Raw genomic sequence first — 27656 nt, forward strand, 5'->3', positions numbered from 1 at the left:
GGGTCGCTTCAGACAAGCCAATCACTGCTTTGGGTAAGGCTGGTTGGATTGCTTCGGGTGACTTATGTCTGTCTAATGATGGCTGGGCTTGATGAATAGACATGTGGAGCCCAGTGGTGAACAATCCAAAAAGGTTTTTCAAGCACTCTGCTGCACTGTATTCCATATTTAGAAAGCTATGTGTTCAACCACTGCTTCGCAAGTGATGCTTTGTTTAACTCATTTAATGTTTACTGAGAGAATTGTAGACTTTTAACATGAAATGTATTAAATCAGCTTTATTTACTTTCTTTTTTAATTGTTTTTCCTCCTGCCTTCATACAGCTTGTTTGGGAAGCTACTGTGGAGCTCGAATTATTTGAATTACTTGGCACTTGGATTCAATGACCCACAACGGTGTTCAGCAGATCTCAGACCAGTGTTGAAAAAGGAGTGACACTGTTTATTAAAATACAGCCCAGAGGTTTTTTTTTTACATACATTAAATACTGATACGGCAACATACAAGGAAAAGACTGTTTTTTCTTTACTTCTTTAAGTCACTGTAGTTAACATATTATAAAAATATACTATGTCCTATTTAACATTTTCTTTACAATTAGAAGGCAATTTAAATCACAATAAACATAAATATTCATACAGCTAATTCATTTTCAAAAGATCTTGTTTTTTGTTTATTTATTTTACAAAACAAAACAAAACTTTAATTGAAAAACAGAGTGTTTTCATATAAAACACTGTCTGGAACATAAAATTTGACTCCATTTTGAAGTTTTATCATTTTAAATCCCATATGAAAAAATGCAAGACATACTGTTGTACAAAAAAAGAAGGAAAAAAAAAGAAAAATGACTTTTACAAAAGGGTTGGTCTCACATAGGCATATTTCCACAAGTGGAGTAGCATGGCCACAGTATTCCAAAGCTACAAACAACCAGGCTTCGTGGCAGCCTAGCATAAAATCTTGGCACTGACAACTTGCATCACACAGACAGTGTTTGGTCTCACTGTGTTATAGTAATGGCTTTAAACCTTTTCCATTACAATGTTGTAATATTGCAGCCTTGTGCATCTAACACTGGACTTGTAGCACTGGGAAGACATAAGTGACACAAGTATTGTCAATAGAAAAGGAACACTACAGCTGGTTAAGGTGTTGCTGGATGCAGGTAGCATTGGCAACTGGTATCTTCTCCTCAGTATCAAGCCCCATTGAAGACACCACCAGGGGGCAGCCAAACACAAGGCAGATAGAGGAACGATGGTACTGAGCCATGAAAAGCCATAAGGAGAAAATGAGATATTTAAGAATAAACTATAAAATCTGGATTGCTTCTGCACCTTATTATTTATTTTTTCACAGATAATTTCAGATGTAGACTGGATAAAAATCCACCAGCTGTACTCATAGGTTTCTGTAGCAGCTGGTGTACTACTGTTATCAAAAAATACACAACAAACATTTACAAACACACGGTCAAATGCAAAGTCACAGCAATATAACATTATTAATGAAGCAGACATGGAACATGAGTGACAGGACACAACCTTCAGGAAGCTGATCTTCTCACTGCACTATAAAGCCAATCCTTTGGGCGGCACCATGGAATCATGCATCATTTTATTGCATTTACATTGTGATCATCGAAATTTGGAATCAGTCTAATTTTGCAAGAGAACACATTATGATCCTGGGATTCTCCTGAAAGGGTGAACGGGAAGAAAACAGAGGTCAATAATCTGCTTTGGGACTTGAGAAGAACGACACATGTAAACGACAGACTGTAGCCTAACATAGTTTGTGTTGGTGTGATGTTTCAAGTTAAACAGTGATTACCCAGACAAAACAATTTGTCAGCTGCAATATCACATGTTTTTTTCTCTCTCTTTTTTCTTTACACACCATTATACGCAAACACGCATCTTCTCCAGCTTGCAGGATTCTGTAAGGCATAATGGTGTTTAAATATCCAAGTAACATTGCAACAGCTCATCATCCAGTCTCCAATATTTACATGTTTTCAATACGGGTCACTGTTTCTGGGGTTAAATCCATACAGAGGGCTTGCCCTCTCCTGATTTGCTGCTGCTACTGTTGCTGCTGCTTCCACCTCCACTGCTCCCGCCTTTCCCATGCTTAAATCTATGCTTGCGCTCTTTCTGAGGCTGGGGTTGTGGCTGAGGTTGGGCCTGGATAATGTTACTTTGGGGCTTGTCATCCTGGTTGTCCCCAAGCTGCTCCTCTGCCCGGTGCTGCTGACTGTAGGCCTGGATAGCTGCCTCCAGTTGCTCATGAGCCTGCTGGATCATGTCTTTGTTCAGGGCTACACGGGCCTCTCCTCCAGTGGGGAAATTGTCCTCATTGCTGCCAAACTGCTGCTGCTCCTCCTGGGCAATGTTAGCCCTGTTCTGTTTGCATGCCATCTTAGCGTTGCTAAGATCTGTGTAGGGCATCTGTTCTGGCTTCACAACAATGTTGTAACCAGGTGGAGCTGACGGGGTGTTCCACGAGAAGGGGTAGCCAACATAATCGGCAGCACCATCTCCTCCTACGCCTCCCTCAGAACCTGCCTCAGGACCTGCTGCCCCTACTGAGCCCTCCACACCCCCACTGGTACCCAACAGGCCCAGCTGGTACTCATCCTCCTGAGGTGGGCAGCGGCGACGGCGAAGAATGTCACAAATGGAACCAATGCCCAAATGGAGCATTTCCCAAACATTGAGTGTGAGGCAAAGGACAGTGACACCATACATGATGCGCAGGAAAATGGTCTTCTCTGTAGGCCTCGACACAAAGCAATCAACACTGTGTGGACAAGGTTTCCCTGAGCACACAAATATGGGCATCACACGGAAACCATACAGCAAATACTGGCCTGTAAGGAAACCAGCCTCCAACACCGTACGAGTCACCAGCTGCAAAACATAGACCCGCATTAGCCCTTCATCTCGGATTCGCTTACGCCCATCATGTCGGATTTTGGGTCTGGGTGTGGGCTGCAGTGGGTCCCGTGGCCTTTTTGGGGGCTCGATCTCCGGCACCTCATAGATCATTGGATCATCCTCCTGGTCTTCCTCTGTCTCCTCAATGCCTCGGTGCTGTCTTGCTCCAAAGCACATTTTCCTAGGTTTTCTGTGCGTGTAGCCCCCTCCTCCTGTCCTAACAGCAACAGATCCAGCTCCTCCTTTGGCTTCATCTAATCGTGCAATTCTGTTGACAGCATAGCCCATGTACATGAGAGAAGGCATTGCCACCAAGATAATCTGGAAGACCCAAAAGCGGACGTGAGACAGAGGGGCGAAGGCATCATAGCAGACATTCTCACAGCCTGGCTGGCCTGAGTTGCAAACAAACTTGCTCTGTTCGTCGTAGTAGATGGACTCTCCCCCAACGGCAGTAAGAACAATGCGGAAGACGATGAGCACGGTGAGCCACAGCTTCCCCACGAAGGTGGAGTGGTTGTGGATCTCCTCCAGCAGCCGCGTGAGGAAGCTCCAGCTCATGGTGTCGCTGGACAGTGGGGCAGACAGTGTCCCTCTCTCACCTGTTCACAGACTCTGGAGAAAGTAAAGAAAGAGAAAAAGTGTCAAGACAAGAGTGAAACAAGGAAGGTACAGTGAGCTGACAGTAAATGCCTCCACACGAGTATCACCAACATTTCAAAACACGATCAAAGCATTTAGTCACTTTTGTCCAAATATTAATAAGACTTTAATTCATGCAGAAATAGCATTAGCCCTGCAAGTTTAGCAGCAAGATGGTTAAGGGTGTGACATAATAATTGCCTTAATTAAAATGAATGTTCCCCTCTGATCTCACGGAGTCACTAAGTTCTTAATTTGATCTGTTGCTCTATACATTTCAAATGCAAGCCCACTGATTTTAGCTCAGTGCCACAGTGAGGTTGCTGTCAACTTTGGGCTTTTTAGAGAATTAGCAGACCAAACAGGGTGGAAAGAGGATCTCAGTATTAAAAAAAATACCATCAAACAGCACTGAGAAGGAGCTGAAATAATCCAAATAGGGAATTTGCTATCACCAAATACACACACACGTTATTTAACAGCCTATCTCTTTCAGAAGAAATAAATCCTCTTAGTGAGCCTTCTTCTGTATGAGGTGCAGTTTTCAGGATTGTATTAACTTCACTGGTTTGTTCTGGTTGGGAGGTAAATGGAATTGAACTCTACTCTGCTGCATGTGTGCATGTGCAGTTCAGGGATAGAGACATGTTGCCTATGTAGGTTAGGTCTGGGCTCCAGGCTGTCCATCCTCACCAGCAGAACCAGCAGGTGGCCAGGCACAAGCCACTGGAGCGGGATTTCAGACAGCAGACCCACATTATCTCAGGCAGTGGAGCTGAACCCAAACACTGCTGTCCCTGAGGGTGGCTTTGGGGGATGAGTGTGGCACCTCCACAGAACTTTCCCCCTTATGAAGCCACAGTAGCGCATGGCTTATTGTCAGCTTGACTGAGAGGAAAATCCAGGCATGAATACGAGCTTAGTTTGGGCTTTAAAGGGCTTCCAGGGACGATATCCTTACCAAGCAGGTTGAGAGCTTAGTTCAAATGAGCTACATTAAGAGAGAAAATGTAGCTATAGCAGAGACGCATGAGCTCCCAGCCCTCTGCTTTGTGTCTCCAGTAGGAGTCAAGAGGGCGGGAATGTTTGGAAGAAGGCTTGTGATAAAACATGTCGTAAGTATTGATCATTCTGACCATATAAGGGCATGCCTGAGACACAGGAGGTAAATGTCAGGAATCCTCTGTGTGAGTACGCTCCGGTGTGCGTATTACCAACACGTGAGTGCACAACAGCTCCTTCTGAGAGTGTTTTTGCAGTTAGAGTAAGCATTGAAGTCCTTGAAAGAGCGCCAACTCTAAGAGTATGTGAGCAACAAATATGAGTAAGCAGCACATGGCCGGAGCGGAGCAAGAGGTTGCCATAAGCACAAAGAGTCATAACAGTGTCCTTTCATCGTGGAGCTCTGTCTGACTGTTCCTGCATTACATCACAGCATTTCTTTACATAATTCTTCTGCACAGTTGTCCTTTAGCTAATAATATCCAGTTCCACAGACAAAAAAGCAACCACAGAGGTGAAAGTTTGAATAAATAAGGCTATTCTATCTATCTTACTCTATCTTTTCTCTCTGTCTACTTTCTTTACTTTTCTACTTCTTATTTTATGGTACTGGTATTTTCACATCGGACCTTTTGCTATATTTTTTACCTTTTCTGCTGTGACCTCTTCACCTAACAGGTACTGCTGATTTGGGGTGTTATTCACACAGTAATTTTTGATATGCGGTCACTTTACAGCTCCTGAGAGTAATATGCATTATGGTCCAGCACTACTTTGACTTGTTTAGTCATGGAGCTGATTTATTTTGAATTTTACAGATCCCAGACACTTGAACTGCAAGCTTGCTTTATTTATTATTTAATTTACTGGCTTGTATTTGCAAATCTTTTTTTCCCCGATATCTGATATAAGCTCTATTTGGTCTATTCTAATCATGTGGTTAAAGAAATTTAGCGAATGAAGCCCAAAACTGCACTTCCTCAATTGGCTCTAAAACAGAGTTAACTCCTACTGACTCAGGTGGTGAAATACCCAAATTCCAGAGCAGAGGTGAGTACATCTATATCAGAGCACAGACTGATATATAAAACAATTTTGGTTTCTGCAGCTGTTTTTCTACTTCGCTATGTTATTCATCTGTTAAAAATTGTGTTACTGGTTAAGCATTATAGCTGATAAAGCAATACTGCACCCTTTTATCCAAACATACTGATAATATAGTTAACCCACCATAGTTTTCAATTATAGATACAAAAAAAGATTAAAAAAATGTTCTGTAGGTTTGTAAAACATGCATGACAACCCTTTTATGCATTTAGCTTAAGGCTTAGGTTAAAACAATCATTGAAAATCCACAAGTAATAGAGGAACTTCACTATGTCCTTTGATGGGCCCTTGTTCACCCGTGTTAAGTCCTTAGGTAATTTTTGCACCAGGAATTGAAAAGCTTCACCCTGACCAGGAGAGATGCTCTGATCCAGGCACATAGCTGCCTGTTTTTAATCCTCCTGCTACCTTAGTTGCATATAACCTGGCATTTTGCTTTCTCATCCAATTTACGTCTTCAGGAGCTAGTGGGGCAGTTAGGGGTAAGAAGCTGACTCTGTGCATTAAGTTACCGAGGTGAGTCAGCCTCCCGAATAGCACCGTGCAGACACAACAGGCAGACTTTCTGTCAAAAATTTTGATATGAAGAATGAACAGCAAATTGGTGGAAATCATGTCACACAAGAAAACGTCAAAAAGCACAGCAGACTCTAGTTCAAAAGTTAAAAATGGTAAGAGTCACAAGGAAATCCCCTCCAGTGTAAACACAGCAATTTTCAACTAATGAGCTTTGAAAGTGAATCACAGTCAGGATCAATGGCTCCACAGCCATCTGCGAAAAGGTCATGGCTGTGTAATCACAGGTCAACAAACACAGATATATCAGTCTCTCTTTGATATATCGGAGCCACGCTGAAGTACAAGGTCAGAAGTTAACACGATCACTTCTCGGGGGTTGAAAACTCCACATCACAGCCCTTACGTACTGAATCAAACAGACAGTTACAGTGAGCGTCACCGCAGGGATCCCCTCAGTCACTAACTCTTCTCCTGCAGGATCCACAGAGACTCATATCCAGATATAGTATGTAGACCGACAGACAAGCAGACACACTTACAAGTTCAAAGGCCCCCTCAGTTTCCTGCCTGTGACTTGGCACACACTAACTTGGAGTATTTTTGGAGCAAGTTGTGCATTTAAATATTGAACGCTGTACTTAAATTACATATATATCATGTTTTGCATAGGTTTATTTTATACTTTATGTACTACCCTGACAAGAAGGACTGAATGTCTAATGGTTTTTTGCTACGTTTCAGGGCAGTTTGAATAATAAATGTACTGTAAAACAGAGAAAAGAAAAACCTCTAATGATCGCATGTAAAGCTAATAGATTTATTAGCGTTTGGTTGAACTTTAATCAAGTGAAGCACACTAATGCGTATATTTATACATTTGTTTCTGTTTGTATAAATGCATGACTCTATTACTGGTCACCATATTTAGAAATGCATATTGCGATTGCATTGATTTTTTTGGGAACATTTTCCATAATTAACATATTGCACTTTACTCCGACTGTACTCATTCACAGACCAGCAAACCTGTACAATTACAGTAGTGGTCATTGATCAGTCAGTCCACAGCCATTAAAGTACAGACTGTTTTCCCACAGGGAATTAATTTTCTTAGTCTGCTAATCATCAATTAGATCTCTCTTAGTGTTTTTAAAGTGATTGTAAAGAAAAAAAATATCACTGTCAGCGTTTTATTCAGTCGACGCTGATTTGGCTCCTGATCCTGCTGATCTGCTGTTGGACTGCTGCCTTTAAAACACTCCTCATTTGAACTTTTACTGCCTTCTGGGACCTATCTGTAGATGTTAGTGGCAGACAAAGTTTCTCTTTCTTTTCAGTATCTAACCAGAAGCGTTATCACATTGACAATCACAGCATGTTAATGTAAAAGGTTAAATAATTTCAACCTGTATTATATTTTGTTTTTGCAGCAGTTTTAGGTGAGCAACGTGTTGTGAAAACAATGCTACCTAAACTTTATGTCTGCTTCCCTTTTTGTCCTCTGTATTTTATTTATATTTTATTTATATTACTTGTCTTCAACAATGCCCCGTGTCAAGGTTTTGTTGCATTTAGTACTTACTAAATCCAACAAGACAAGTACAATACTAGTACTTAGTACTTATAGAGTTGAGCTGATGGGTTATCTTCTTTCACCAAATAAAAATCACATCTACAAAGTCATATAGTGAAAATAAACATTCAGCAATTATTGCTAAAGCAGAATATCGTGGCTGACAGGCAGGCAAACCAGCAAGAGAAAAAGAACTATTCCACTGGGAGAAGAGTTAATTGCACTGCTTGCTTGTCATAAAGTCACATTTTCAATTTTTATATTAACAGGAATTTAATCAGCGGAGTTCCAGTGCTTGAGTTCCAAGCTGCCCGTGCTCTAAATGCTGTAGTGTGTTCAGAAATTTAATATGCTGTCCTTGGAAAGCTTAATCACAAAAAAGACATATTTCTTTCCAAAGAATGAACACTGCAGCTAATAATTAATTTGCGTTGCAATGGGAATTCAGGCACAGTGAAGTCAGTTGTGTATGTGTTGTAGCCTGTCATTAGTCTTTTCTGCTATTGCATTTTATATCATACCAAGAGAGTGACATGTCTTATTCCACAATTCACCATAAATGCTGATTGTTCTGTTAACATTAAAAAGGAAGCCTCAGAGTTATCAGAGGAAAAACCAAGAGCATCTTCTAGAGTCAGAACTCCTCTGCCTGTCCTTGTGTGGGGGTCAGCACCGTAGTGCCCTCTCCCTCTGTTCTGCCAGTGGCATCTTCAGGCTTCACCGTTGCCCTTCACAGTCCCAACTTGTCCTACGCAGACGGCACAGATCAAACTAATCTGCTCACGCAGTAGCTGGCCAGACATCTGTCCATGATAACCCCCTGGATCGTCATATTTGGGTTTAATCATGGCTGTTTTGTAGCAATAAGACCCGAACATAAAACCACCAAATTTAAGTCACAACAAGGTCATTAGCTTCTGCTTCTGCTTTGTGAATCTGCAGTTTGACTAAAAGATAACAACTATATCATGATATAATAATTACAATAAATCTTAATGTCTACAGCTTCAGTAGAGGACTGACAGCTGGCAAATGTGTGGATTAAGTAGAAAAGGGATTTTCTGTACTGTGTTTCAAATCATCCAAAAATCCAGCATAGCTAAAAAGGAAATTCTTACCAACATTTTCTGACTATCTTCTGTTTTTCCTGAGCAGTAACTCTGTTTAAAAAATTCTCTCAAGTGATTAAAATCATGCACATCAAGAGTGACTTAGCATTAGGTTCAATGACAAATGGTTTTGAACACTATAATTAACATCTATTTTCAGATTCTATGGTTCATGTTTCTACACAGACACACACATACAAACAGACATCAAACTTACTTGCAGAGTGATCAATGTGGGCAGCCATGAAACACAAATAAACTATGAATTCCAAAGAGTTAAGTAGGCACTGCACCCCGATTTGGGCCTCTGGTTCATAAAACGTGCAGCAGAAAAGATAAAGGAATTCAAATCAATCTCAGTAGTGAGAGATAAAAACAGAAACTGCTGACAGTTTTTAAAAAAAAGAAAAATGGTCATGGACCCCGGCCTATAAGGAGATCTCAAAATGAGGAGCTCGTTGCTTAAATTAAGTCCTTTTCATTTTACATATAAGAGGCGGGTTTTCAAGAAGCATGCCTCTCTGCGTTTGTGGCAAAAAAAGAAAAAATCCCTCATTAATAGTTTCCGAAGGGAAGGAACACAACGGAAAACTAGTTCCATATGTTACAGGAAGAATCTCTGAGGCAGGAGCAGCCTCTCCACCTGCATCTGTGCCTTACGCTGTTAGAAATAGTAATGTAAGTTCTCCAGAAGATTACAAACAAGTTCAGGAAGTCATTCATCTGCTGTCTCGTTTTGGAAATACTGGATCTTTGGTCAGGCAACCTGACATCGTTTCAGATTAAAAAAATACTTGGAAATTTTATAAAAAACAACACAAGGAGCAAAGTAAAGTGATGAAGCAGCATACTCACTCTACTCCTTCTCTCCCGGATGCCAGGTACTGTGTCCTTTGTCTCTCAACATGAGGCCCGCTCATCTCTATCTCCTCGTCTCACTTATAGTCTCCTTTACAGGCTCTTAACCTCGCCTGACATCAAACAAACCTAACCTAAAATCAAAAGCGGCATTTCGACAACAAAAACCTCACAACAAAACACTCGGCTTTCTGGACGTTCTCTTATGAAGAGTCTCAGTGTGTGTGCTTAACCAAGTGTGAGTCCTTCCTGAAAGGGAGAGGAATGAGAGAGGCAGAGCATCTTGCCTCTCTCCCTGTGGTACTCACACAATGGTCCTCACTTACCCCCCTCATCCCCTCCAAACTGGGTCATGGTTGGGGGTGGGGGTGTGTTTGTATGTGTGGTGATGATGAGGAAGAGGTGGTGGTGGTGGTGGGGGGGGTTAATACCCCTTGGAGGGGTAAAGGAGGGGGGGAGGTCTAGGACTGACAGACAGTCAAAACATAGGAGGGCTTTTGGAGGTAAATAATTCTCAACTCACTGATTTTGTGAGACCTCTAGCCACTGGAGAGAAGCAGGACATGAGGAGGATTTCAGCAAATCTAAAGGTAGGTTTGTAATTAGAGCTCTTTGTGCTTTTGCAGCATTGTTTAAGGGCCACAAGTTGTGCTGTCTGCTTTAACTGAACTGAGAAAAACAAAGCTGAATGTTGAAATGACTAATGTGTTTGTATATCTACAGGATATTTAATCTCTATATTGAAGGTTACAGTATGTGAAACCTCACTGCTGTCAACTGAATTCTTTTTTCTTAACCCTCCCAATTCAAGTGCATAATCCAAGCTACAGCGGATGTCAATCCACCGTTTAATTCAGCTGTCAATATGAATCCATGTCTATTTAATCAGGAAGAGGCAGTAAAACTTTGTAAAAGGACACTAATACAAGTGGAAGAGTTAGTGAAGCTAACTTCTATGTGATGACAGCGATACTGAGATGAGCTGTTGAAGATATCCTGAACTTGTCAATGTCAATAAGCGCTACTGCTTTTGCCACTGCTGTTAGCATCTGGAGTTAGCTGCTGTTAGTTGTTGTTATTCAAACTTTCTTTGAAGTGGGTCTAACATTGTTGCACTCGGACACATGGTAAATAAAGTCTCATACATTGTGAGGATGTAATTAAACTCTTTATCAGGGGGAAATTTTTATTTTGGTTAGTACAATAATGCAAAACAGCTTAACCAGCTGTTGTTGTTTAGCCAGTTCACTGTCAGCTGTTCATGACATGGGAGGTTTGGATGTCCATCCATCCATCCATTCGCTTGTCCTTTTCAGGGTCGCGGGGGATGCTGAAGCCTATCCCAGCTGTCATTGGGCGAGAGGCAGGGTACACCCTGGACAGGTCGCCAGTCTGTCGCAGGGCTAACACATAGGGACAGACAACCATTCACACTCACATTCACTCGCACATTCACACCTAGTGGCAATTTGGATTATCCAATTAACCTATCCCCACAAGTTGCATGTCTTTGGACGGTGGGAGGAAGCCGGAGTACCCGGAGAGAACCCACGCAAACACGGGGAGAACATACAAACTCCACACAGAAAGACCCCGGCCTGATGTTGGAATTGAACTCGGGACCTTCTTGCTGTGCGGCAACAGTGCTAACCACCGTGCCACCGTGCTGCCTGGTTTGGATGTCCAATCTCATATAATTAGTAACTGTGACAGTACTGACTATACCCTTAAGCCATAAGTACTACTTGCTGCTACAGCTACTAAAACAGGCTTTACATGTTTATTCTATGTGACCTTTCAGAACAAAGGCAAAGGAGAGGCAAAAGAGGTAAGCATGTCTCACACTTACACTAATTCCCTCTTCTACAGACTTATAACATGCTTCATTTGCTCTATATTTAGAAGAAGAAGGAGAAGACGAAAAAGACGAAAACAGAAGTAACGCTCTGTTTATAAAGCACCATAAAAACTGAATGTTAAATGCTGCAGATTTCACCAGGACAGAAGAAAAGAGAAGAAAACATAACACTTACTAAACTATGAATATAATCAATAAAAAAATAAAAATAAAGGCAACAATCAAAACAATAATTTTACATGAACTTGTTCTTTTGTTTCTTTGTGGGGTTTTTGTTTGTTCGATTTTTTTCCCCCAGCATAAACTAACCCATAGACATGGACAACTAATGTAGACGCACACTAAACTATTTTTTATATTCACTATATGTTGCTAGCACCAGTTAGGACCCCCTTTTGTCTTCAAAACTGGCCTAATATTGAAATAAAACACGATGCAGATCCTTCCGATATGTCGGCTGCACATCCACGATGCAAATCTCTTATTCCATGATATTCCACAGTGCTGGATGGAGATCTTGTTACTGTGTGGGTCATTTGATCACAATAAACTCATTGTTATGTTCACAGGATGGACATGATCAGCAATAACATTCAGGTAGGCTGTGCTATTTAAACAATACTCAATTTAGTATGTATACTATACAATACTCAATACTTTGCTTGTCAGTAGTGTTTATTTGAGTTACTGTTGCCTTCCTAGTAAGACACTTAAATCACATCTCCTCCTAATTCTGATGCTTGGTTTGAACTTCAGCAGGTTTTGACTATGTTTACAACATATGATCAGCTGATTGGATATTTGCATTAACAAGAAGATAAAGAGTATCTAATGAAGTGGGTACACTAAATGAAGTTCCCAGTGTTCCCACATACAGGCTTTTCACTTCACTTGTGTTCACTTTTCAGACCCAAAGGTTTAGTCAGTTATTGTCAGTGGATAACTACACACACACTCACACCATCCCTTCCCAACATCATATGGGCAACAATGAAAGAACAAAGTGTACTCTCGATTGAAGGTTCGGAAACATAAAACATGAACATTTATTGCCAACGTTTATGGACTTTAGTTGGTGCTTTCAGAAGCATGAAGACTCAATCATAATCCTCCATCTCTTCCAGCGTCCACATGCCCTCCTCACTCCTTCCCTCTTTCCCCTCCCCTCGCTTCCTCATGAGTCATAATCATGCACGCTACGAACAATAAAAGATGTTCGTCTGATATTGTCCAAATCCACTCACCAGTGGTGGTTGCTCAAATTAGGACTGCACGCTATCGCAGCCTCTTTTCTTATCGCTCTCCTTTGAGCGGACCAATTTCACAGATCATACGCTGAGAAAGCACAGAGTATAATTCTTCTTTAAATTCATATCATGTCGCTCAAAAGCCACAGCTTTGGTTAAAAATGTTTTTTTGCCAAGTTTCCTTCCTATGTGTGAGTCTTTTTTAATGTTGGCAGTAACTCTCGGAACATTCTTTCCTTTGATGTCAATTCATTTGAGTTGTTTTTAATGATGGTGCTGATGCTGAAGTTCAGAGTAATGATGGGAATGAACACCCAAGTCCTTAACTGGAGCTAAGTCAAATTTGTGATAGTTTTTTAAGCACGCTTATCGTGATTTACAGCTACTTCTAATCAGACTATGTGACAAACTTTAGCATTCAAGTAATACACAGTAAGTCATTCTGTGAAAGACCATCTGTGTTTGTGTGATTACACAGACATTGAGGGGGAGAGATGGTTTCATTCTTTTCCCTGCTGACATGAAATGGACATACTCCATGTTACTGTCAGTGCTAGTTTGCCACGCAGAGGGGTTTAGCTGTGGGTTACAGCATATGACTGCAGCTCAACATATCCCCAGTTCAACTCTGGTTGCCCTCTGTGAAGGCCACAAACTTTGACTGTCTTTAACTGCTTCCCTTGTCCACAGTTTTTCGTTTTAATTTCAGTATTTACTTATTAAATAGCACCACATTGACAACAACGTCTCTCAGCATGACACATTATACTGTAAGGTGAGTACACAAATCAAATCAAGAGATCCTTAATGCAATTCCATTTGCACCCTATGTGAAGCACACTATACAATTACTCAAATAAGAGTAAACTAGAAACCAGAATTTGTTAACACCAATAGCATGTGCAAAAACCATCCATAATAACATGCCTTTTTTTTGAACTGCAAACATCTGTGTCACACATGCATATGCTTGCATATATATGCAGTAGTCATGCGTGCTGCTAGATAACATGCAGATCTTGTCATACTGCAAAGGAAAAGCCTTTCATTTTCCATACAGCACCAAAGCAAACAATCAACAGTTTCACTGCTTAGCATTTGAGGCAAGTCATCAACACTGGGTTCTTCTAAGTCTTCTGTGTGCATTTTATATTCTGAGCGCATATGAGCAGCCTTCAGAAAATGTGTATATATGAGCACGTCATAACACAGGCTGCTCATAGATGGATTGAGGAGATTGGGACCGCTTAACACCCATAATCCCTCACTCGGCTTGCATAAACCAAACTAATTTGGCTCATTTTACTGTGTATCGTCCATGTAAACAGTGAAGCACTTAAAGAAGAGGCTTAAGCGACAAAGTTGTCATTTGGCTTCTTGTCGGTATATTTGCAACATACTTCCACCCGGGCCATTAAAGAACTCTCTTTCAGAGCCGTAGAATGATGAGTAGCTATTAATATGCATGAAGCCCAAGACAGCCGAGTCATCTTAAAATATGGGTTTCATCAAAAAGTTTAGCTTTATGAAAAAATTGTACAAGATGTGTGGAGTGTTTTGGACCCATTTGCATATGCAGTGTGGAATTTCCAAGTTTAAACAAGAAAGTTAAATTTGATCGATGACTTCCTGATGGTAAACTTTCTCAAGACTGTCGTAATTTTACCAAATTAAAGTACCACAATTTTTCAAATGCCAGCCGTCAAATTAAGCTCTTCAATGGTGGGTTGAACACCTCACAGAGTGGATGCAGGCTATTGCTGTAAACATATGAATCAACAAACAGAAATTTGAGATGACACACTGACACACAGATGTTTAAACAGGAGGGAAACATTTAAGGAGATGATCCTCAAAGAAATTTTGAAAGTTTGACATTTCATTTTAGTTATTTTTTTTTTCACGTTAATGCCGTTTCCACATCAATTAGTAGTGGAAATGTTTTTATTTATGTAAACAAACAAACAAAAAATACCAAACAAGGAATAAATTGTCATTTTTTTTCTGACGTTCTAATAAAAAGAGGAGAGGCTGGTCTGACTGCTTGTGTGTGCTTCAGTGATCGAGTTTCTTTGAGTTTCTAATTCATGTTTAGATTTTTAGAATAAAATGCAAACGGAGAACCTTAAAATTCCCTAAATTCTAATCTTATGCATTGTCAATAAATGTGGCGGGATCTTATTTTCTCTGTTTTACTACATTAGTCTCACGTGTAGGTAAGGAAAATTGTGAAAAGATAGGGATACTTAAAGATATTTAATCTTTGATATCTTATATATATTTCATTTTACTTTTAAAGGCCATGTATCTTATGGGGCCAGCATGTAGAAAGAAACTCAGAAGCAAGTATCATTTTTTAATGTTTGGGTTGGCTTAGCAGTTTGTATCAGAAAGCATGTTTGCATGTCTTGTGCAGAAGGTGGTATTAAACAAAATATTTCCCTTTAAATTTAATGGTTTGCTGTTCAAATCTCGGCATCTCCAGTGACTCTACACTTCACTTCAGCTGCAATCTATTTCTACAATAAATACCAAACCAGCCCCTCTTCTTATTGGGTTACTTGCTGCCTTCTGTGTCCATTCTAGTGCTATTGCAGAGTTTCTTCACCTGATTAACATTAATCAGGGAGCAAGAGACATTCTTGTGGTCTGAGTAGTTTATACTGCTCCAGTTTAACTTTAGCTACCACTTTCGTCTCCCTTCACAGGGATTAATAGGTTTTATATATTCACAACCAAAGTTTAAGTGGATGCAACCATCCCACTGAACCAATCAGGAAGTACAGCAGGTCAGTGGGTTCATTACATGGATGTAAACAACTTTTATTTGTTTACAAATGAAGAACATGTAAAAACCCGTCATTTGTTTGATCTACATTTGCCTTTATATACAGGTCATTTCCTGGGCTAACACCAAGGGGGTATAGCTCAGTGGTAGAGCAATTGACTGCAGATCAAGAGGTCCCCAGTTCAAATCTGGGTGCCCCCTTTTTGCACTACAGTGGTAGTATGAAAAAATGGTAACAACATCACACGATCCGAAAGCTGCAAAGTAAATGATGACGTAGCATATGTTATTGTAATGAAGTTTGGCAATGCATATACTGTATGGCACATCTGCAGTGCAAAGGGTTAGAGTTATGACTAGCAGAACAGATCATTTGTATTTAAAAAAAATCCTATATTAATTAAAATCATGGGTGCTTATAGAGGCTGCAGTGTTCCTTTAAGAATCTTTATCACCAGTCAATCAATGCTGCCTTTGTAGCGAAAAATCATTTCATGCCTTTCTGAAATCACCCTTATCATAGGAAGTACTCTTTTTTTTAGATTTGTAGGAAATGAGCTGGATACATAGGCAGCCACCACTATAGAAACATTAAATACATCAGAGAGAGCAAAGGGAAATTTAATTTTCTACATTATTCATGGATTGAACTATAAGTGAACCCTAAATTAGAAGAACAAGGAGGAACAGCACAAAGATAAAGCGTCAGACTATGGATCAAAATGCCCTTTTCTAACTATGACATTATCACACATAATGTGACATTATCACGCATGAATGTTTAAACACAAGTTTAAAAAAGGGGGTGGGGTCACTCAGCTGGGCTTCATCAGTTTTGTCTGAAAATGCTTGATCATTATAGTCATCTGTTTAATTTGATCATCTGCAAAATCTATTTCCTCTGTGAAAAACCCTTCCAGTGAATAAATGAAATTAGAACAGAAAACTGCAGATTTTAAGAAGTTGATAGGATCCAGTTTGGCACCTGTGGCTGAGTTGTTATACAATCTCCTGTCCTGTATAACAATGCCAGTAGTTCTCGCTCTGCGACAATAATTTCCCCTGCTTGTTGCATTCAGGGCATTCCAGCCTCTCTACAGGAGGTAATATTAAATGAACCTCAGTCTACCGTAAGCAGCGCTCATGGACTTATGGGCATATAAAGTAAACACAGGGGGCACTCAGATTTGTCTTTGTATGTATTTTTTCCAGGCAACTACTGGAGCCTAAGAAAGCATGCCATAAATGAATGCACACTCTAAATAGCATTAAACAGTAATGAACTGACCAGCCTGCTATATAATCCAGAGTACAGAATGCCCATGTCCAAAAAAAGAAATAAATTAATTATTGTTCATACTGTATCTCTCAAGCTAAAAAAAATAATAGTGTCAGGTATTCTTTTAAAGATCATTATATAAATTACATTCATATTCAGGTGACTTCTGATCCTTTTATTGGCTATTATAGAGCATGTTGTATATGAGTTCTCTGTAAGGTTCATGTATCTTCATCTTATGTGTGGAAATGTTTAAAAGCCTTTTTTCCTCCACGATAAAAAGCAAAAATCCTGGGAAATAATAAACTATTGTTGATTTTTATCTGTGCCATGGAGCAAATTAATTAATAGAGGGAGGATGGATGCTACAAGCGCAGGTTCATTATCATACACAAACATGCAGAGACTCACGAGTGAACAAACACATTTGGGCTGTTAAATATTTGCAGTTCAGAGAGAGGCTGCCTCCTTGACTCGGGCTTTGTGGATACAATTCATTATCAAACAGAGCTGAATTCACAGATAAAGCACGTACAAATCATGAGGGAGTACAGCTCAGTGGTGGAACATTTATCTGTAGATCAACAGGTTCCCATTTTGCCTCTTCAATTGCTGTATGTAAACAGGAATCTTTGCACATGTGATAAAGCTCTGCTGCATGTCAGAGGCAACACGGTGGCAGACAATAGAAAAGCTTTCTGCTCTGTGGAAAGGCTTTAGGGGAGACAGGCTAATACCACATATTCTCTGAATGTGCTCCTTAGATCTGCATTTTGTTGCTGCTCGTTTCTTTTCATATATCTTCTTTTAGCAGAATTCAACCATAAAAACCCTGCATTTAAACATCTTAAAATAAACGTATTTTATCTTATAATGCTATCATCACACAGTTATAGCTGTGTGGATAATAAGGCTTTAGATGGGCGTGCATTTATCTACTCTAAATGCATTAGTTATAAAGCAAGCTAATGCCAGTGACAGTGAACAAGATTTTGCAAACCAGTGACAGCATTTTTTTAATTTTAGAAGAGATAATCTATGCTGCAAATGGCATAGAAAAGAGACAAAAAGTGCAGAAATTCATATTTGCTGTTTGACTCTCATATAGGTGCAGCCATTAGTTGGAGTAAAACAGACAACTGCTTTTTTTTGAGATAGTAAATTCTTAAAAGGTTTAGGTTGTGTGTTCCTATCACACGTACATCACTGAGCCACACTTCATCTCATGCCTCGCCATAAAAAGCCTCATTTAACTCATCGGCCGCAGATTAGATTAACATCTGTAATTAGTGTTGAGGAGACGAGTTAACCTGAGTTGAATGGATACTTCAGCATGCGTATGTTATCATACATAATCATGCAGAGCAAGTCCCCAAAACACCCACGCACACAAAAACACACTGCTATCATCTCCTCGGGCTCACCTGCAAATATAGAGACCTGTCAGAGAAGGACTGAGGAAGAGGAGCAGGGCAGATGGAGCTGAGGAAGAATCTGTGGGTCTGTATTATTGAATCAAAGGTGTGTAAAATATCCACTCAATGAGAATAAAATGTGTGGTTAATTTGAAATAATGTCTCCCGTAACAACAAAATGTGTTCCTATGGAAAAAGCAGATTGGCTATTGGCGGTGTCTGTGTATATACTGTATGTGTGTGTCTGTATGCATATGTGAGGCTGACTCACAATTATTATTTCTTGTTGTGTCTTCAGGCATGGATGTATTCAGTGTGCGTGCTTGCCTGTGTGTGCGCATGCGGAGCACCTTACCCACTGGTGACAGGTTCTAAGGGCAGAAAAAGTGTGTGTGCGTGTGTGTGTGTGTGTATTTTCCTGCAAAGTACTGTATGTCATTTATTCCTATTCACATTATTCACATTCTCCAGGGAAGTGGCTAGTCTTTCATTACAGTGCGCTCACTTGTTTGACGGTTCTGCTCCTGAGGCGATTGCTGCTGCTAAATATCACACACCTGGATGCACAGTGTGTGCTTTTCCCTCTCATCCCAAAAAACCTGCTATCATGCTTTTAGTGTCTAAAAAAATCATACAAGAGTTTCACCTTGATGAGCCTTCTTTAGAGGGGCCATACAGCACATGTAGGATTACAGATGACTTCTTTTACAGCAGCGTATCTTTAATACCGCAGGAGCTGAAAAGCTGGGCAGAGGGAAGATAGATAAAGGAAGAGAACAGTTCTTTAAATATGATAAAACATAGAAGTGCATTATAAATACCACACCACTGGTTCCCAAACTATTGCTGCAAAATAGGAATTTAATTTGCGGGATGGCAAAAACATGCTGCACATTAATGCAAATGGTAATATGTGTGCATGTATTTTTATGGCTTTATGTGACACAAAAGAGTCACAGCTTCCAAGTGGAGTAGGACTACCTCTAATAAATGCTAACAAGAGATTTGTACTTCTGCATTAAATACGCAATATAGGTATACTGTGACCGTAAAGCCTTCTGAAAGCCAGAACCTACACAGTAATCTGACACTTCAGATACATTGAGGAAAGCCACGGGCAGTTTTTTTCTTTGTGCCATGGTATATTAAATACATTATATATACTTAAATGTTAGTGCTGAAATTCCAATTAACAGGCAATTTAATGGTTCAGCTCCCATTAGACTGGTGAATTGTCTGGAGTCAAGTATGCCGGGCTTTTTGCTTAATATATTACCCAACAGGCTACTTTAAAAAAGAAAAAGGTCCTGCCTGGAACATATCTTAGTAGTAAATATACAGATACAGTGAGGGAACTTTAAGATAAGCTAAAAATAAACTTTTTTGTCCCATGGGGAAACTGGTCTTTGACAAGGAGTTCTAAACATAGTTGTGTTCACATAATAAGCATAATATATTACGCCAATATAAATAGACTAATATGCAAAATCTCAAATATAACCATGCAGAATCTTTGTTGACTTTCCTTCCTGGTTAAAGTTAAACTTTATTAATATGGTCCATCTTTTTCAGGCCCACTGGTGAAAATTCTTAAAACCCCTGTGTTTAACTTCTTCATACTTTCCCCGTAGTATGCAGTACTGTAGAAAAGCCTTGAACCCGCCATCTTTTCCTTATTATATCTTTATTTTGCATCCAAGAAGCCAGACTTTTTTTTTTTTTAAGTGGTGTGAGCAATAGTTCTCCAATCTTTCTAAAGGTCTTTCAAAGTTGTTCTCTGGACATTGGCTGATTGATGTCTTGTTTACAGTCCACTCCTTGTACCTAGCCAATTTTGTACCTACCCCATACAGTACATACACAGAACGGCATGTAGTGTGGGTCTAAAAGATAGGAAGAAACTGTACAGTGGATGACAAAAGAAGAAGTGGCAAGCCTAAAAAAATAAACTGTTGAAAAACCATGTATGAGAGTGATGCCCTTAAGAAAGGAAAAAAATTCAGCTATGACCAGACAAAAAAAAAAGAAAGTAAGAAAGAAAAAAGCCAGTTTAGCTCACTGGGTGAGCAGGCGACCATATTCCATAAGGCAAATGTTCAAGTCTGACCAGTGGCACTTCACTGCATGTCTCCCCTTCCTTCTTGTTTATTTATCACTGCTGCACTACCCAATAACAGAGAAAAATGTCCCCCAAAATGGTCTCAGTGGGAAAGTGGCTGTCAAATAGCTATTATTAATGAAGGGAAACAGGGAGAAAAGGCTGATGTTGACTGAAAATCAGTGCCAAGATGACTTACGGAGTGATGAATCCAAATTTCAAATATCTGGTTTAAACCATCATCAATATCTACAGAGGTCAGGAGAAAAGGTATAACAGTGAGTGTCTACCTGTAAAACACAATGGCTCTGGAATGGTTTGCTGCTGGATTTTAGCCAGTGGTGTTGGGGATACTGTCAAAATTGATGAAATTATGAATACAAAAATGTTCCAACGTACCATCAGCTTTTGATTCATGATGCCAGATCCAGAAATTAATTGATTGGAAACGGCGACAGTTATCCCAAACATACTGCCAATGTGGTAAAAGCACACCTGGACAGACCAAGACCTCAACATTATGGAAGCAGTGTGGGATCGTCTTAACAGAGAATGGAAAAAAAGACACCCAACAAAGAAGAGCTTCGAATGTCATTCAAGAAGCCCTGAGAACTGTTCCTGAGGACTACTTAACGAAATGACAAGAATGACTTACTAAGAGAATTCAGTCTGAGCTGAAGAATAAAAGTGGTCGTACCAAATGCTGACTTTGTTAGAATTGTTAGAATCTCATTTTTTTAAACAAAATGTAAAGAAGTGAAGGTTGGCTCAAGACTTTTCCACAGTACTATAGTTTCTTTGTAAAGTCAGCACCACTTTTTTAACACTTTTTTAAGTGTACTGATTGCTAGATTTGGAATCCCATGATAGATTTATCAAGGTGATAATAACCTGCTTATGATCCTGAACCCAACTGCTGCTGTCAGGGTAAGTGAAACCAGACGGTGGAAAGATATCCTGGGTGTGTTGGAGTTGCTCTGTATTACCGGGCCTGGAGAGGCATACTATGAAGCTAACAGCCAGAACAACAAATATGGCTGTCTTTTTACGGTGTTACCATGGTAACACATGCTAAACACATAACATGTAGACTGTTTATCACCAATCAGTAAGATTAATTTGAGAAGAATCTGACAACAAGCGTAAGTGATTTCAACCTCCTGTTTATTAGTATATGACACAGTGAGAATTCATGTACTGCTGTCATGTCAGAATTAAGTAAGAACACACACAATAAAATAAATATTGCATATTATCTAGAGTTAACATATAAATTTTTTCTAACTTCTCTGCATGCTTCTTTTGATCTGCAGCATTAATCTCTTGTCCAATCTGCAATGGCAATCTTCCCTTTTACTGCTATATTTTTCTTTTCTTTTAGAGAGCTCTGTCACACATTCCTCCAATAATGCATCTGCCTTGGAGTTAGGGGGGGGGGGGGGGGGGGGGGGATTCAACTGGTCAACATTGTGCAGAAGAAGAGTCAAATAATACATCAAACGTCCCTTCTATGTGAGCGCAAGCAGAGCCTGAAGAAGAAAGGCTGGGCTAGTGAAAACAAAGAAAACCGATTGCCCGTGTGGAAATGTTCATTATCTCTGAGGTTTTATGTTTAGTGAAGACAACTAAGAAACTAAGAAATTTGTCTATGTTAAACTTGCCTTATATCTTATCCCTTTCTTGAGCTTTGTTTCTTCATTTTTGTGTTATCTTGTGTTTTGGTTCATGTCTGTTACTGTCAGTAGCAGCAGTTGCCCGAGTGTTTCTGTTTCTGTCTGCCTTCCTTTCTTTTTGTTCCCATGTTCGTCCCTTTGTGTTCCCTTATTAAGTGTTAATATTCAAGTCTATGGTACTCTCTTTTGTTTTGTCCGGGGTTTTTTCTCCAGATTTTAAATGCTTGAAGGTTCGTTTTCTTCTATGTCCTGAGTTAAAGATGCTTTGTGACAGCCTGCCTTGATTCTCTGATTATTTTGTTTTCTGATTAACTGTTGTTATTTGCATTCCTCTGCATCTCATTCCCCTCCTTTGTCTAATCCCTAATCAGTGATCTCTGTATATATAGTCCAGTCCAACTTTTTGTCTCAGCGTGTTTCCCAAGGCTTTGTTCCAGAAAGCAAGTTTAGTGAAAGCTCTGAGTTTGTTGACACATGAGAGAAATTTCTGGCTTTTTTGTTCTAGAAAGAGACTTTAAACTTAAACTGTGTAAAGTAAAGTAAAGTAAAGTGTGCGTGTTAGTCCCCATAGGGAAATAGTTCCTCTGCATTTAACCCATTCACCCAGTGAAGCAGTGGGCAGCCACCAGTGCAGCGCCCGGGGAGCAGTGTGTAGGGACGGTACCTTGCTCAGGGGTACCTCAGGGTAGCCGTTCAGTGGAGTCGAACCCCCGACCTTCCGATCATGGGGCCACCACTCTACCTACAGAGCTATCCCTGCCCCACAAGAACTGTGTCAGGTGCCAGGGTCAACAAAGTTTCTCTTTGACTCCTTCACTCCTGCTTTTTCATTTGTGTAACTGATGTCCAAGCACCTTCACAAGCACTGAAACCCTGGTTAGATATTGGTTGTGTTTAATAATTAGCATTTTTTTTACTAATTGGTCATCTATGCAAGGGCACAAATGATGATCGCTGAATAAAATATAGCAAAATAAAATATGAAGTCTGTATCTCCATGACTCGGGTCAGTAAGGCAGTTGTCAGGTTGTCTGCTAGTTTCTCTACATTAAAACATTTAGCATGGATTAGTGTATTCATCAGCATTTTAAGAAGAAGAAGAAGAAGAAGAAGTAGTAGTATCAGTCACAATGGTGAATAAATACCTGTCATTGTTTATCAGTTGGAGATTTTGTGAATATTTTAGTTGAAAGTTGTAATGTGAGACTAAATGTAGTTCAAAGTGAGGTTTTTGAATACAGGCAGTCTGTGTCACTGGATTTTATGCTGAAATATTTTCATATATTCAAATATAGTCATCAAATTATCTTGTGCAAAGTCTGAACCATTGTTTTTATTGAAAATAAACTAAATGAATTTTAATGAATCTAAATAATATCGCATGTCAAAGTAATCTATTTTTTTATCTCATTATTTCATATTTGTCCTTTAGGACCTGCATTTTGTCCTTGTCAGGGTGAAGCTGGATAGTTTTAACTTAAAGATCAAAAGTAAAATTTGGTCGGGTTTCACCTTTACCTGTAAAGGTAAATTTGGATGACTGCATAGATGACAATTACATTTTTCTCCCCTGGTGTTTATGATGAATGGTAAATGGCCTGTATTTGTATAGCGCTTTACTAGTCCCTAAGGACCCCAAAACGCTTTACAAGCCCAGTCATCCACCCATTGGTGATAGCAGCTACATTGTAGCCATAGCCACCCTGGGGCGCACTGACAGAGGCGAGGCTGGCGGACACTGGCGCCACCGGGCCCTCTGACCACCACCAGTAGGCAATGGGTGAAGTGTCTTGCACAAGGACACAACGACCGAGACTGTCGGAGTCGGGGCTCGAACCGGCAACCTTCCGATTACAAGGCGAACTCCCAACTCTTGAGCCACGATCGCCCAAATGGCATCATTCACATAGCTTCATAAAAATGAAGCCGCTGTTCTTCATTTACTCATTGTCATGGTGAATGCTATCAGAAATCCAGTGATGATGGCTTCATTTTTCCAGCTTTTCTGCAACTGAAAACTAAGAGTTTTCCACCAAGGATTAGACTCAGGCTTTGTTGAACCTGTCTTCTGGAGCTGGGCCCAAGTTTGTATTCCATTTCGTCCTTGGCTCCTCATGTTTAGACTTTGACTTTTGGGGCTTTTTTCCCCTGTAGTCTGTATTTGGGTCCTCAAATCCAAAGTTGTGTGACAATGATAAGAACATTTTAAACTTTTAACAAAATCAGCAAAGTTGCTCAAACATTTTAAGTGTCAGTGTTTTTTTCTTTTTTATTTAAGTGTTGATATCATTTCTATTAAAAGTAACTATTATAAATATTACTTGTCACCTTGAACAACTGTCAAAATGTGCACATAGGGGAAAAGGTCTTAGAAGACAGCTTTTTTTTGTTTGTTTTTTATGTTCAGTTTTGTTTGTCTGGTTGAAAAACAAACAGCAAGAAAAAAAATCCCTGCTAATTTCACACACTAATGATTCTTTATTCAGGACGTGGTAGATGTGATGTATTTAAAATTATGTAATATAATTCTGGGGGCAAGAAAGGTATTTTTAAATATAGATTTTAGTCATATGCAAAAAAAAAGTCTCTGCATAGCTGTACTTTTTTTTAACTAACATTAGGACTAATTAGGTTGAGCTGGCTGTGTAGAGCCACTGCATGTACTGTCCTATGTCAGTGAAGGACTTTGGCAACCCACTAATGCAGCTGGATTTGCATTGAGTGAAATGAAGCGAAAGTTTTAAATGGCATCAGTCTTGCTATTAAAGCAAAGCAAAACATCAGACAAACAGGGAGGAGCAGCTCTCTCCTCCATCCGTGTGTGTGTGTGTGTGTGTAGTAACTGGGGGAGTGCTGTCCCTCGCCTCTGCTCAGTGTGTGCAGCAGCTGCAGCTTTCAGCCTCGGTCTATACTGTAGGGGCCATTCTGCTGTCTGAAAGACTGATAGGAACAAAGAGCAGAATGGTGATGGAGATGAACCAGAGGAGAGCTCTGATGGTGTGTTTCAAACACACTTGTTCCCTCTCTGCTGCTTGTAATTTGACATCAGTGTGAAAGGAAAAACAAAAACCACTCTTCCGGATCAAGAGCTAAAGTAGGCTTTTTGGACAAGGGGAACACAAGGGTCAATTTCAAAACTCTTGACCAGAGGGCGGCAAAATCTTGACAGAAATTGAAACGAGTACACCAGCTCCTCCCGCCTTCCCTGATTCGTTGCTATCATCTGTCTGCCATCTTAAAAAATAATGGTTGCTGACATATGTCCAGTTTACAAATATGATAAATTGGAAAACACTTCCAGCAATGTAAATTCTCTTATTCTATAGAAACAACATACAAATGCATAAAGGCAGCTCAGCACATATGGCACCCACAGTCTAAGATACTTTAGGTTCCACCTGTGTTCACAAGGGGCCGCCACAGTGGGTAACTCTGCATGTTGGATTTGCCAGATTTGCGAGATGATGCAACTCAAAGGGATTTATGTCTCCTCCTAGATCCAAACTGAGACTCTTTCACTCGTTGTAAGCTACTACACTATGGAGCCACTATGGTAACCACAGGCTAATGAGACAAAATCAGAGCGCATGAATGGAGTCCCCTGTTTCAGCTCATGGCACTGAGAGCTGAGCAGAGACAACGCTCTCATGCAACATCCCAGTCAGTGCCAATGCACAGACAGCAAAAAAATGAAGCTTACTCAAAGGCTGGCTCACAGTATAGAGGTATTATAATAAATGAAATGCAAGGACTTGGCTGACTAGTGTTTCCTTCCCCCACAATCCGCTCTATCTCACTGCCCACCCCCACAAATCCCAATACAGTCACTCTTCCTGCTGTTTGCCATCTCCATCCCCCCCTCTTCCACTTCCTTCTCTTCATCATCCATCAAGAACCATAAGGACTGACTCTCGCTTCCTACATATCAGATACACTGCTTGATTTGCATAATGGCTTATTCCATTAGTCTGAGGCCACGTGAAGCCAACAGCCCCTTATATAGACAATTTAATTATACTACAAGTTTAGAAAAAAGCTGCATTCACACTAGAGTCCAAATTTGACTTTACATGTGATGTGCCTCTTCAACTATGAATTATTTAAATAAATTCCTTTAAAAAAAACACTTTTTCCTTAAATCATATATTATTAGAAAAAAAAACATGTCACCGTTTCCTAAAGCCCAAAAAATATCCAGTTTGCTTGTTTCACTATGTCTGAAGAATGTTTGCAAAAGACATTTAGTGTAGTGTGTAATCCCATAAGATAAAAACAAATCGATCAATTTGGTGAATCAGCTTTAATATTAGAGCACAAGAATCCAGGTGCAATTCTAAATGATTTGGACTTCTTCAACATTTATTGGGTATCTGTGCTGCACTTGCATTTGCTCTGCGCAACTTAACAACAGCAATCACAAATCTAAGTTCACCTCCTGCCACCTCCTGTTTTCCTTTAGGGGATTCCAACTCCAAAGTTGAGAATTAGCCAGCAAGTCTTCTCTTTTCAAGTCCACTCTATGCTAGTAATAAGGTTTCTTTCTATTTTTTTATTGGTTTCACAAGCTGATTGGCTAAGAAGAAAAAATACATCATGCTAGAGATTTTTATTAATCTGACAGCCAAACGTGTTACAGATATAGAAAGTATTAAATCAGGTTATTACAACTTAAATTTTGGAACAACACCACATGTCATATTAATTCTCCTTCACTTACCTGCTTGGTAATACTCAAAGCCCTTCCTCTAAACACTGTTTCTCCTTCTCTTTCAGCTAGCACAGAGGGACGGTGTGGCTGAAGCTCACTGAGACACTTTCCCTCTGGACCCATTATGGATCCTTATTTATTCTAATATTCAGCCCACCTCCTAATCCTTATAAACCATTCACTCAATCAAATGTGATTGAAGTTTAGAAAAGAGTATAGAGCTGTTGTTTTTTCCAGATGCTAACTATGTAGGGGACTCCTTAAATGCCACCTGCTTCACAAGGGCAATATTTCCTTTTTCTCTGCTGCGTTGGTAAATTAAGATTTCAAATAAAAGTGGAGAGTGGTATGAAACAGTGTGTTCATTTGTTTCTATCTCTCTAATGTACACTCACTGGAAACTTTGCTAACTACATTTTGCTAGCAGTGGGCTGGACCCTCTTTTACCTTTAGAACTGCCTTGATTCTCAGTGGCATAGATTCAATAAGGTGCGAGAAATATGCTGACCACTTCTGGCGAGTGTTTGTGAATTGTAACCTCAGTTTGCTGTTCTTAGCTAATAGAAGTGGCACTAGGTGTGGTCTTCTGCTGCCATAGTGCATTTACTTCAAGGTCAGAAATGCTTTCTTATTCTTTCGTTGTAAGACGTGTTTATTTGAGTTACTACTGTTTTCCTATTAGCTCGAAGCAGACTGTCCATTCTCCTCTCATCTCTGGCCTCAACAAGGTGTTTTCACCCACTCGGCCCATTCGCTGTAATTCTCTGGTTGTGTGGGAAAATCCTATTAGATCAGCAGTTTCTAAAATACTCTTACAAGCCCATCAGGCACCAAAAC

General features: G+C 39.9%; 1 protein-coding gene across 3 annotated transcripts in view; it reads right to left on the bottom strand.

Moving 5' to 3' along the window:
* Nucleotides 1–438: 438 nt before the first annotated feature.
* gjc1 (gap junction protein gamma 1) overlaps nucleotides 439–27656 on the bottom strand; it is a 45005-nt gene continuing 17787 nt past the window's right edge. The window contains exons 2-3 of one of the 3 annotated variants that reach the window (XM_080904352.1): nucleotides 18987–19084; nucleotides 439–3558 (exon numbers count right to left, since the gene is read on the bottom strand). In XM_080904352.1, coding sequence (XP_080760478.1) covers nucleotides 2047–3504 — 1458 coding nt within the window. In that variant the 5' untranslated portion in view covers nucleotides 3505–3558; nucleotides 18987–19084 and the 3' untranslated portion in view covers nucleotides 439–2046. Of the gene's footprint in view, nucleotides 3559–9750; nucleotides 9811–18986; nucleotides 19085–27656 lie in introns of those variants that run through there. The other 2 variants (XM_080904353.1, XM_080904351.1) reach the window with 2 other exon arrangements.

Source organism: Rhamphochromis sp. 'chilingali' (assembly GCF_963969265.1).
Source record: "Rhamphochromis sp. 'chilingali' genome assembly, chromosome: 15".
NCBI classification, from domain to species: Eukaryota; Metazoa; Chordata; class Actinopteri; order Cichliformes; family Cichlidae; genus Rhamphochromis; species Rhamphochromis sp. 'chilingali'.